Below are 13100 nucleotides of genomic sequence, written 5' to 3' on the forward strand. Positions count from 1 at the left end.
TTTCAGTTTTTATTTAAGTGCATTTCAGGATCTGTTTCTTTGACTTAAAGGAGTTGTTTCAGTACTTTCACCCAAGTATCATGTGCCACCTCTGGCCATAACATACAAAGACTGCCAAAACGAGACTTGTTTTGTCTCTGACACAACCAAAAGAAGACCAAGGACGCATTTAAACCCTCAGTAGCGAAATCCTAGCGAACGTGCTCCACTAGGTGGCGGTGTGCACAAGCAGAGCGACAAACCGGCCAGTTTGGCAATTGGGGAAGAAGAGTTGCGCACACAATGCACTGCACGGTTGACAAGGGTTGTGTCTCCCCGATTTTCACGATAAATTTCCAATTGAGTGGAAACTTGTGAGAGGGCAGCAGTGGAGCGTTTTCATCTCTCTCCTCGTATATTTCCAGACGGGATGGAGTGAGAGTCGCGCGTCTTTGACCCGAAACGTCGGCGAGTGGTCCAACTAATCCTAAACATTGGATTACACAGTGAAGGCTGTATGAAGGAGATGCCCAGCCCAACGGGGGCTTGGCCGACACCCTCGTTTATGGAAATCGACACCGAGGCTTTTGATATTCAGGCCTCGATTTTTTTTTCTTTATGATGGAGACGGAGCGAAAGGATGGTTGTTTGTAATGAAGCGACAGAAAAGTATTTATCGCATTGGTCGGTTGCAGAAAATTGTTTCCGCATTCTTCCTGCTTTCGTAAAAACGGGAATGTTCTTGCTTGTGGTTTAGTTAGCTAACAGCTGGATCGGCTAGCTAGCGCTAACGTTACGTCTTTCTTTTGATGTGATGCGAATTCAACCATTTCTAACGGCCGTCAGCATTTCACCGGGGAAGAACAGAAATAATCCCAGCGGAATATTGGCTAACACCGTATTGTAGTATTCGGTTTGTAATTATCCAATAGGCGCGTCCAGGAAATAGACGTTTGTTCTTAGCCGTGTAACTGAATATATTGTACAGTATTGAGCTAGCTGTTGGCATGCTATCCAAATGAGCAGGAGCTAATTGGCTCAATACAACACTGACCTGCCGTAAGTTAGCATTATCTGTAACTGCTAGACATCGCCCAGACAGCTCCATTTACACGTCAGATCCGATGTAATTTACATTCGCTGTCAACTAAAAAAACAGTCTAAACGACATGAATTTGTGGCACGGCTACCGATGGGCTGATGTCGAATATCTGGGTTATTGGCCTTTGCTAACTGGCTAACGGCGTAATTTTGCTAACAGGCAAATAAATTTGTAAGCGTGTGCAAAAAATTAAGAAATAGGCGACGCAAGTGTTGTATTGAGCAGTGTCAGCCCTCGCGTGATTTCCATTTTGAAATCAGTCCGAACTATTTGCTTGTAGCCGAACAGAGCCAGAGCTGTCTTTTTTGTTTACATGCGTTTAACTTGTGTGGTTCCAATTTCTTGCTAGCTAGCTACCGTTAGCCATCTACGAGACAATCTGCTATGTCTTGACATTTGTGTACGTTATTGATGTTGTGTAGACCCATGTGGCTCTAAGTCTGCGTTTCAGATTGATTGAAATGACTCTAAAATTTCGCCGTAAGAAAGGCACGGATGCCGATAGACTGTTGTCAAAGGACGGTAAATAATAGCCACTGCTTCTATTAACGCCATTTTAACAGGGCTCCCTGCAAGGGGCCTGTGAGGTGGTGTTTGATTTGCGGTTTTGGTGCCTGCCACCGGACCGGAACCTTGACTCTAAAGTGCCTTCGGTGCCACTGGAGTGTGAACAACAGAGTCCCGTTTCAACATGGAGGGCCCGAGCCGAACCACCGGGTTCAGGCAGAGCCGAAGGTCCCGTTCTCAGCGCGACAGGGAACGGCGCAGGAGGAGAGTGGACCTTGCCGGGGAACGGGCCACATCCCTGTCCTCAGGCTCCGATCGGGAGGCGTGCGGGACCAACAGTGTCCTGGGTCCCGGCGGGAGAGAATGTCGGCCCGGATTCGGAAGACACAGGCCTCCCCGGCGGAGGAAGAGAGAGTCCGTGTCCTGCGAGGAAGACGTCATTGATGGCTTCGCAATTGCAAGCTTCATTAGCTTGGAAGCGCTGGAGGTATTCGTCTTGTTTTTCTTATCAGTCTGTGTCACGAATTTCACACAGTTGTACTGAAAATATGGTGGAGGACTGACAGGCTGCTGGTCCAAAACTCCCCTCATAAATTGGATTCGTTTGACTTGTGCAATTAAAACGAGCACGTCTGTGTCCGCTGTCTTCAAGACTGCAATTCACCTGTCCTCCCACCTGCCACTTGCCAGAGGTGAAAAATAGCCCCAATTTGAAGGGAATACTGGCACAATTCCCTGCTATCAGGAAGCAGTCCTCTAAGGCCAAACCCCAACACATCCCACCGATGGCCTCAATAATTCCTGTTCTAATTCTCTGACCGGGGCGCTGACGATCTGTCAAACAGCACGTCAGGGAAATCTGAACATGTGTTAGCAATTCAATTTGAATTTTCTTCCCCCCTGACCTGCTCGTGGGAAGACAATCAGTAAATCAGCGTCTTACTCCCATAGAAGGCCAAAACACAGCTCACAGAATCCACGTGAATGCACAGTGGCTGATTGTCACCTGCCGTCTGCCAGTAGAAAAGAGGTAAACACAATAGTAATAATGTTCGCTGGTGGAATGTGGCAATTTCCTCTGGAATTTATTTCCTCTATTTCCTGTCTGAATGTATTATCGGGGAACAAACGCCTGTAGTTGTTATTTTTTGAAATGTCATTGTTTAGGAAGTGTTGGACAGACAGACGGGCTCCTGTGACCGCTGACCTGCACAACTATGTTGTTCTTTAATTAACACTGTGGTGTAAATCACTTTGAAAGAACCCAGCAAACTGCCACTTACCTCTCCTATCATTTAAATGTGCGGCGGCTTTGTGTAATTTCCTGTTGTGTATTTATTTGGGTGACACTCATCTAATGTGCCATGTTTTCAGCTGACTGCTGCTCCTGTCTTCTGAATTTATACTTTTGTCTTTCACCTGAGAAAATGACTGCAGTCGGATTGTTTTGGCCAATCAGTCCGTGGCTCTTTAAAAATCTTTTTCTTTTCTACGCTTCTTTTTTTTTTTTTTTTTTTTTAGGAATTGTCAATTTTATTCTATTTACTATATTTTAAATCCTCATTTCTCCTCTCTATATTAACAGGAGACCTCGGTTTTCTCTCTTTGTTCATCCTTTCATGACATTTCAGTTGTCAGAAATGGATGCTGTCCTTAATGTTGCTGCCCTTGGACCCTAGATATTTAATCGCATAAATCACTGAAATGTTGAGGTTTAAAAAAATAGTTTAATACACATAAAACTACAGTGCACGGTGTGTCCTTCACATCTGGTCTTAATCTCAATGATCAGATTAATACGCTTGTACATTAATACGCCTGTTCTCTCGCTCCTTCTTCCAGATGGACTGCTCCTTGAAGCCCAATCAGCGCAGCGACATGCCGCTGAGGAGGAACAAGGTGAAGAGGGGGCCGGAGGAGAACGGCGGAGGGCCGCTGTCGGAGCCCGAGGAGGGAGCGCCGCACTGCTACCCCAGCAGCTGCTGGCCCAAGAGCAGGAGCAAGAGGAGGAGGATCGAGGTGAGCCGCTCAACTCCTGTCGACCACAGCGGTTGATCAAATAGCCGTGTTTACATTTCTGCTGTTCTGCTCCACTGGGTGGCGCTCCGCCGAAGCTCACCTTGTAAAACTGGTTTCAAAGCAACTTTTTGTTTGTTTCTTATCGTGTGGCAGCGAGAGAAACGCAGCGCAGCGAGGATGAAGAGCTCTCTAGCTTTGGCATTGCTGTGAAGTGTTTGATTGCTTTGTGTAACTATGCTCAACATTAAAGGCATTGATGTGTGTGTTGTTTTTCCCAGGGACATCCTCTGGAGACGGGCTACATTGTAAGTTCCCGTCCAGCGTTGTCGTGCTTTTCTTCTATTTTTCCCATTTCCTGCTGTTAACCTGAATGTTCTCCCCCTGTCTTGCCAGTGTGACACTGAGAGTGATACTGCAGACAAGGTGAGTGCTCATTGTTTATTCTTCAGGGTGATTATTATGCAAGCGAATGCGTGCCAAATTTTTGCCTCAATGTTTAACTCTGGTATCCAATTGGAAACAAACAAAATGCATTCCATGAACTTTTCCAGAGCACACTGGACTTTTCTAATTCCGTGGTTCCCCTTTGTATTTAGGCCTCTGACAACGACATGGACCCCGTCTTCACAGTCAGCACCAGGAAAGGTACGAGCCAGTCCTGGCCTGGTGACTCGGACAAAATCAAATATGTGGATTTTTTTTGCATTTATTAAATGTTAAACTGTGACAATATGGGCAACAGAAAAATAAGCCTTTTTAAACCGTATTGTTAAGTAGAGAAAGTCGAGAAAGGACAGCGGTCATGCTCAGCATCAGGTCAGTGCACCTGGCGTCCCTCCATGTTTTCTTTCTCCCACATCTGAACCTGTTGCCTCCACAGTTGCAGAGCCGACGCCGTCGACCATGGCCGCCGCGTCGGTGGGTAAAAGCTGCCCGCCTCTGCAGGCCCGCTGCGGCAGCGTGTCGCGGCTGATGGTGACCCCGAGGGTCTCGGGCCTGGAGCGGAGCCAGGAGAAGAGCCTGGAGCAGCATTTCCCCGAGACCGTCTGTCCGTCTACCTCGTCCGCCTCCTTCTCCCGCCTGCCCTTGCCGGGTGCAGCCGCTGGCCCGCTGGCCCGGCCCGGTCCCCACGGCAACAGCGGCCGACACAACGGCAGCCCGCCGCTCTCCAAACCCAAACCCTTCCTCACTCTGCCCGGACGATCTCACTCCATTTACAACATCAACAACAGGTCTGACAGTGTATATATGTTGATAACCTCCATTCTGCTGGTGTGATTTTGCTGTGCTCTTCATGCCGTCGTCTCTCCTGTCTTGTCAGGAGCAACACCCCAGTCAAGCCTCCTTCGTCTGCTTCAGCAGTCGCCACTTCCTCATCCTCCATGCGACCGCCGACCCCCTCCACCAGGGTCCCGGCCACCTCGGGCCCCCTGCGGCCCCCTTCCCGGGCTAACTCCGGGGCCCTGTTCACGTCCTCGCCGGGCCTGCCTCCCCCTCCCCCTCTGCTCCAAGGCCCCGCCCACTCAGCCGCCGCAGGTACCGTGAACAGGGACGCCGTGCATTCCTGGACGTGTTGACAATACAGAGGACTCTGAAACAGTCACTGTAGCAGAGTTAGCTTGCCGCTAAATTCCATCCATAGTCCTCCAAAAGAATAACGCTAAAATGAATCATGCAGTCATATTTAGACATCACAAAATAAAAGAAGACATGCAATGTGTCATTGCAGGGATGCCACATTGGGGTTCCCACAATAAAAGCAGAGACAGGAAGCACATGAATGATGTCATCTCAGAGATGAAAGTTACAGACATCACATTTAATGCACAGACGGGAACCATTCGAGCAACAGCCGCCCTACCCTAGATTTCTAAAAAGAATAACTCCCCTGTTATGTTCATATACTGTCGTGCTAGTTATGCTTGATACTATAAATGGAAAACCAGTACACAGTCACTACACAACCAGGCCGTTTTAGTTGCAGGGTCGGGTTTGGTTCTGTCTGCCTCAGTCGTTGACCAATGACTAACACGTTCCCAAAATAACCTGAAGCCAGACTTTCTCTGGTGGCACTTTGAATTTGTCTGTGCGAAATTATACAGCCGTAAATTTGATAATATTAGTATGAAAATTCCAGGCGTCTCATTCCAAGTAGAGGTTTTTTTGCTGCCTTGGTCCATGTCTTGTATGTCAGTCGCACAGCAAATGTCCTGCGCTCAGATCCTGTTTCCCTCCCTACTGTCCTTCAGAGCGTGAGGGCAGACGCAGCGTCCCCGGGAGCGAAAGCAATGCGGCGGCCGCCGGTCGCAGCACCCCCGGCGGCCCCTCGGCCTCCGGCTCCACGTCGGGCCGAACGTCTCAGAACCAGCCGAGCATTCCGCCTCTCGCCTTCCAGTTCCATCAGCACAACCACCAGCACCAACACACGCACACGCACCAACACTTCACGCCCTTCCTGCATCCCACTGCCACTGGGCCTCCTCTGGTGAGAACCTCGCCGCCGCCGCCGCCTGACGAGCTTCCATCGAACCCTCACCCACCTGCACGCTTGCTAACACTTTGACCGGTTGTCTTTGCCTTTCAGTTTGACAAGTATCCTGGTAAAATGGACGGATTGTACCGACACCCTGTGAGTACTCGTGTGTGTGTTTGTGTGTGTGTGTGCGTCTTGTGTGTTTTTATGTATGTGATGTTGCTCATTGGGTGGCCGATAACCAAACTTCTCGGAGAGTCTCGGCTCTGATGTGTTTCAGCTCTTGAAAACCTCACGATAGAAAGATTTTAAGTGCGCTCGCAGCGTTGATATCAGCAGCCCCAAACCTTTTTGCACCACGGCCTGGTTTAATGAGTGAGACAATATTTTTCGGGACCGGCATGAAAACTGTGGTATTTTCTAAATATAATAATAAATGTGAATCCAGTGTTTACACGTTTGGAACTTTATTAGCAACGTCCTCTTAACATGGCGACAACAACATAACATGAGTATCGTACGCTTTTTTCCTTCTCAATGCTCCAAACGCTGCTGCTCTTTAATTGAATAATCTAGTGGCAACGTATCACGCAACTGAGATCAGCTCCTTGACATGCGTCAAGAGTTGAGCAATAGATGGATGCAACACAGAGAATCCGGTCATTTTTTTTCAAAAATAAAATTGTTCAGACTCGGATAATAAATAAAACAGAATTAATTTAACGTAAGTTAATTATTCTTGCTGTGCGGACCGGGGGTTGGGCACCGCTGGTTTAAATGCATGTTCACCTCTTGCTCAGACTGTTGTGTGTTTGGATGCTTGCAGTTCTTTCCGCAGTACCCACCGCCCTCTGTGCCGAGCATCCAGCCTGTCATCCCTCCCACTGGGCCTTTCAGCTCCTTGCAGGGAGCATTTCAGCCAAAGGTGAGCAATTAATAACCGCATATTAATGCACGGTTGCTCAACTTGATTCATAAGGTCTTCTCGTATCGATCTTTTCAGGTAGTGCAATCTAGAAATGTCTGCTGTGATTTTTGTTGACATGTAGTGAAGATGATGAATGTAGAAAGCAGGCTGGTTAATGAACAGCATTGGAAAGGGAAGCTTTGCTAATTACTGTAACATGAAGGTGTTTGGACGTTAGACAAAGTGTTTGGTCATCAGTTGTATGCCGAGGTTGCCACTGACCTACTGTGCTGTGTGTGACAGCCTCTCGTCCCTCAGGGAACTGGTCCTGACCTGACGGCCCGCCTCGGGGTGGTGCCCCACCACCTGCAGCCTAAAGACCCCAGGGTAAGAGCGGCGCCGCGCCGTCAGAGCGCGACACGCGCACCTGTCGCGACATAGACATCTGACCAGCCAGCCAGCGTAGCTCAGAATGTGCTTCAATATGGGCCAGCCAGTGTTGTTGAGTGCAAGAAAGAGTTGAGCACTATTCCTGCTTGAAGAGTGAGATCTGTGTGATTAAAGCGTGGTCTCGCACCTCTGTTCTCTCGTAGCTAACTGATCCATTTGGGACATCGTTGAAAATCAGTAATGTAAGCAAAAAACCGATGTTTCTCTGACTCCCTTGGCTCCTTGAAACCTTCAGCCTGTTTGCTTCTCTCACTGCTTCACTTTGCTCTTTGCACTAATCTGACCTGTACTCTTGACCTATGCCGGACTACTCACAGCCCTTGCACACCCAGTTAGATACGAGTCCTGCAGTTCACCTCTCTGTCTCAGACGTGCGATTCACTTGTCTCTCGGTCTTAGTTTTTTTTTTTTTTAAATAATGCGCACCAACCAGAAGCTGCTTGTCAATTCTCTCACCTTTGTTTTGGAAGCAAGAGAGTGAACAGCTGTAAAAAACAAACCAATCTGACTCTGTGTGCAAAGGCATTTCATGTTGGACGTGCCGCGCTACTGGGCCGACTGTAAGGCCACTGTGTCTCTTGTTCCCCGCAGAAACCAGGAAAGTGGTGCGCTATGCATGTGTACTTGGCCTGGATGATTCTAAGCCATCAGAAAAAAGTCAAGGTTTGTGTTTTTAAAACCAAGAACTGTGTCGACTGGAGAACGAATCTCAAATCTCTCGTCCAAGTGAGACGACCGCCGCCGCCTCTTTCTTTAAAAACTCCTCCCTCTTCTCCTCGCAGCTAATGCAGACCGACCCTCACAAGCTGGACTTCCGCAGTGACCTGCTGGCTCGTCTTCCCGGGCCTGGAGGACTGGGGCCCCTGGGACCCATCGGAGGAGCTCTGCCTCCCACACACGATCTGACCAGGCCCCCGACTCTCTTCTCAGCTACAGGTTACTTTCCAAGTTAGCTCTCCCGCCGCCAGGCTTTGTTGTTTGACTCTTGTTGTGCATCACTGCTGTCTTACTTGATTTCACACTCTTTTATGGCATCTTTTTCTCCTCCAGGACCTGTCAATCCACCCTCGGCTCCCTTTATCTCTCCTCCAACGCCTCACTCCTCTTTCCTCACACCAACTGCGCATTTGGGTAAGTGCACCATAAAGAGGCACAGTTGTGCTTCTCTTCAGTTCAGCCTGCCCCCAGAAGCTTACATCAACATATATTTTATGAATCATTTGGGATTTAACATTGAACAATAAAGTAAGTTGAGGTGCATCTCCTGATGTCTTCAGTCCTGCAGTGAAATCCTCAGTTTCTCTGTTTTCCAATGACTGTTGCACTAACTGGGTGTTGCTGCTTGTTTTAGATCCGTACGGCCGCACCCCTCCCTTCAACCCACTGGGAGCCCTTGGTTCTGGTGCCTTCGGAGGACTCGGCAGCCCAACACTCGGTCAGTCTAACTCTTGGAAATGACAGGAAGACGGCTGAGATTGCTGCTTTCTCTAGTAGTTTAATTACAAGTTAGTTATTAGTTATTACTGTCAGGGACCTGCTGGGATTGACCGTGTTGCTCACACTTGTTCCTAACTCCAAGCAGGGCTACGTCGCATGATGAAGTTACATTTCCAGATTTTTCAACCTGGGTTTTTTCTTTCTATTTCTCTGACTTGATGGTTCTTGTCCCACAGCGAGCTCTGTGTTTGGCCCCAAAGAGCCACCGGCTGGCGTGGTTGGAGGTCTACCTGGGAACCACCACGACCAGTGGAACCGCCTGCACGGGGGACCACCGGGCTTCCCTGGTCCCAGCTGGGCTAAAGGGCCGGATAAGCGGGATGAGCGGGACCGAGGGAAGGAAGCGGAGAGGAGAGACATCCCTCACATCAAGGACGAAAAGGACAGGTGAGATGTTTGACTCATCCTTCTTTTTTAAATTGATGTTACATTTCATTTAAAATGAATTGGTATTAATTGCTCCCAGTAATAATGGTGTGTTTTTTTTTTTATGCTTTCCAGGGACAACCTACTGTATGGGCGACAGCCTGTGAGAATGTCTCCAGTTGCCCCCTCCTTTAAGCCCCACAGTAGCACCCCCGTGTCTCACATCAACGGCCACAGCAGCACCTTGGGCAGCGGCGGCGGGCCCATGGAGGACCTGACGCGCAGCCTGGCCAGAGAGCGCGAGCGGGACCGAGACGGCGACAAGAGACTGGTGCCCACCATGGCTCCCCGAGGCCTGACGCTGGGCTCCTCGTCCCTCATCGCCGACAGGGACCGGCCGCGCTCCTCTTCGTCGTCGGCGCTCGCCACCCCGCCGCCCGGCCGCTCGGCGCCGTCCCCGCTGGACCTGTACCCGCGGCCGATGGGCCCGGGCGTGCACGGCCTCCACGGCGAGCCCCCGCACTCCCACCGGGACGGCGGCCACCCCTCCTCGTCCGCCTCCGCCTCCATCGCCTTGTCTCAGGCCAAGAAGTCCGACCGGACCGCCACGCCCGTCTCCAAGCCCCCGCTGCTCAAAGTCAAGGAGGAGCGCAAAGAGGAGCCGGAGCACATTCCCATCACGCTGCCCCCGCTGGCGCCCGGCCACTCCTTCGAGCGGCCCGGCAGCCACCCGCACCACCCCAGCTCCGGCACGCCGTCGTCCTCGTCGCTGTCGCTCACCCCGACTCCCGGCGTCCCCCTGCTGTCTCACACGGCCAACCCCCAACACCTCTCCATGCTGGACCGCTCCAGGGCCATCGAGGCGTACCTGGGTAGCACGGTGGGCGCCGCCGGCCTGGTGCTTGGCCCCGGCGCCGATCGCTTCCCGCACGGCCCGGCCCAGGGGCCGCCGCAGGGGCCGCACAGCTTCACCTGGGACCCCTGGAGAGAGCTGGCGGCCCAGCAGCAGCATCAGCACCACCGCCGGGAGGCGCTGGCCCTGCGCTCGGACCCCCACCTGGCCCTGCGCTCGGACCCACACGTGGCCCGCCTCATCCAGCAACAGCGCCTGATGGAGGCGGAGAGGGCGGCGGCCATGGCGGCGGCCAGCCACCACCACCACCACCCGCAGACGTCTACCTCGGTGGCCTCAGGCTCCCGCCAGGAGTTCGGTCTGATGGCCCACCACTTCGAGCGGCCGCCCCACCTGGGGCCGCCGGGCGGAGGGCTGATGGACGAGGAGCAGCGTGCCCAGATCCTGCGGGAAGACTTTGAGAGGGCGCGCTACTTCGGCATGCACCCGCACCTCCCGCCCGCCGCCCACCTGTCCAGCCCCTCCCACGCGGCCACAGCCTCGCACCTGGAGCAGCTGCACCCGGGCCTCCTCGCCCACGCCCTGCCCTCCGGAGCGTCGCCCGCCTCCCACCACCACGCCGGCCTGTATGCCCGCCTCGGCCCGCTGAACCCGCACCACGCGCCCAACGGCCTCCTGGGGAAGTCCCCGGCGAGCCTGGTGGGGGCGCTGGCGGTGGGGGCGCCTCCGCCGCTCATTCCGTCCATCACCAACCGCTCGGCCACGCCGCCTCGCAGCTCGAGACTTGGGGGGCCCGGCGAGCTGGCGCTGTACAGCAGCCACAAGGACGGAGAGTCCAGATAGTACAGGGACAACACTGGAGGAGTTGAAGGGAAATGTCAGGATCACTGTGCTGCTCTTTATCTGCCCCCCCCCAACCCTCACCTCCCCTACAGGAAACTACCGCGAACATGATCCCCACCCCACCCCCACCCCACAAAAGGGAGTCAGTTAAGTCAGCTGTAGGTGACGGCAGAGAGGCAAATGTTTGACTCGGAGCATGCGCAGGGGTTTTGTCAGTGCAATTTAAAGGTACATGGTGTGTGTGCATCCGTGGTGTAATTTTATTTTCTACTTGCTGTTGGTTATTACAATAGTCGGTTCTGAACGCTGACCGCCAAGAGAGACTTCCAGAGGGATGAACCCCGATCCACGCGGAAGAGTTGTGGGTCGGCTCGCTCGGCGGTGGGGAAACTAAGAGGCTCTTCTCTATATTGATCAGCTGTGACTATATATTATTATTTTTTTGGGGATGAGGGTCTTCAGTGGTAAAGTGGTGCTTTCTTTCCTGTCTGTGTGTCTTTTTGGCATCAGGAAAAACTAAGTTGTTGATGATGATCTATATGCATCCCACGTCACTTTCCTGCTTTGCCCCCCCCCCCCCCCCCCCGAAAATCTCAAGAACCCCCCCACACACCCTCGGCTACACTGATGATGAGATTTAACTCCTTTTGTGTTTTCCAAAGGACGAATGGTGAAACGGACTGTACGGCACTGTGTGAGCACAGTGTTCTAGAGCTTCCTCTAACTGTTTCCCACTCTCTTCTTGACTATATGTGCAGGACCAGATTATAGTAGTCTAGAGAAATTGCCTTTGTGATTACTATTCTTAACATTATCTTCTATAATAATAAATATATTCACTGTTATGTTATTTGTCTTTGTTTTGGGTATCAACCAGTACTATCTTCCCTTTTTTGCATAACCATGCAGAAGAAAAAAAAAGGCGGGCTTGTCTCACAGGACACTTTGATTGCTTGTGAGCATCCAGAGCCTCATCCATCACGACCTCTGGCCTCTTCAAGGGTCTCATCTCTGACTTTATGGCGATGAGAGGAACGTTCGCCCTTGTGTCGTTGGTTGTGTGTTGTTTCTATTTCGGGACTTTGGGATCCTTGTACATTGAACTGTCAAGTTGTTTCATTAACAAGAATAAGTTATATACATGGATACGTGGGAGGTCTGCTGAGGAACTGAACAAAAAAAAAAAAAACTATATGTACTTGTGTCAAAGGACAGCTGGACAGTGGGTTATCCTGAGAGGGAAAAGACTGGGTCGATTATTTTAATATGACCATTTTATACCTTTCAAACCCCTCCCCTAGAGGCCACAAAGATTAATTATTAAATGAATTGTTGTTTACTCTGTTGTGTGGGTCTTTTGTGTGAATCCTTAAACATAAAAAGAGTGTAATTGGTTCAAATACTGGTTTTAACCTCCAATTAATTTTCTAGATTTAATGATTTACGAACAGCAATAAATCAGTATGTTTTAGCATCGTAAAAGTATTGCTGGTAACATTAACTATTCCAAAACATTTTTCAGCATAAAGAAATAAAATAAAATGGCATATTTGTTTTAGATAGTTAAAAAATACTTAATTGACAGGTTTATCAAGGAATAAATGGTGAATATTTCCATTAAATCTCTTCTGCATTTAATGTAGACAGTACGACAGTCATTCTTTAACTTGTCATAACTTATGTGTAGGGACGTGGCTCAGATTTAATGCAATATTCAAACCGTAATGATATTTAAACTAAAATGTGTATTGGTTGTTTTGCTCACATTCGTATGGAAATGAAACATGGTTAAACTAAAAAACCAAACCAAACCTAAAAGCAACCTTTCGTCGGGCGTTCTGCAACCTGAAATAATAGCAAAAAAAAAAAAAAAAAAAAAAAAAAATTCAAGTGTCGCGCCTGCTGCTGCCGTCTCGCGAGACTACGGCTGCGTTCCGTACTTTGTCAGCAGCAGCAGCTCTCCACCATTTCGCTGCGTTAAAGTCTCCTCCCCGCGACCGCTACATTCTGCGCCGAAATCCAGTTCCTCCCCGGTCCGTATCGTAACTTCTTCCCACAGACCCGGTGGTACCTCGTTGGGTACCGGGAGACAGTTTGGATTACT

The 13100-nt window shown here is 50.4% G+C and overlaps 1 protein-coding gene across 4 annotated transcripts; it reads left to right on the forward strand.

The window, feature by feature from the left end:
- The first annotated feature begins 259 nt into the window (after nucleotides 1-259).
- fbrs (fibrosin) lies at nucleotides 260-12335 on the forward strand. Of its 4 annotated transcripts, none has more exons than XM_076034926.1 (18): nucleotides 260-2075; nucleotides 3431-3607; nucleotides 3886-3912; nucleotides 4001-4030; nucleotides 4204-4252; nucleotides 4488-4839; nucleotides 4929-5143; nucleotides 5857-6092; nucleotides 6192-6236; nucleotides 6907-7005; nucleotides 7291-7374; nucleotides 7581-7619; nucleotides 8029-8100; nucleotides 8220-8373; nucleotides 8488-8568; nucleotides 8789-8872; nucleotides 9111-9321; nucleotides 9436-12335. In XM_076034926.1, exons 1-18 carry the CDS (start codon nucleotides 1773-1775, stop codon nucleotides 10994-10996), a joined length of 3819 nt encoding a protein of 1272 aa, XP_075891041.1. In that variant the 5' UTR covers nucleotides 260-1772; the 3' UTR covers nucleotides 10997-12335. The 4 variants fall into 4 exon arrangements, with proteins under 4 accessions (XP_075891041.1, XP_075891042.1, XP_075891043.1 ...); XM_076034927.1 differs by having other exon boundaries at nucleotides 7306-7374; XM_076034928.1 differs by lacking the exon at nucleotides 7581-7619.
- Nucleotides 12336-13100: the final 765 nt, after the last annotated feature.

Source organism: Nelusetta ayraudi, unplaced genomic scaffold, assembly GCF_046127955.1.
Source record: "Nelusetta ayraudi isolate G7.1 ecotype Tasmania unplaced genomic scaffold, CSIRO-AGI_Nayr_v1 ptg000042l, whole genome shotgun sequence".
NCBI classification, from domain to species: Eukaryota; Metazoa; Chordata; class Actinopteri; order Tetraodontiformes; family Monacanthidae; genus Nelusetta; species Nelusetta ayraudi.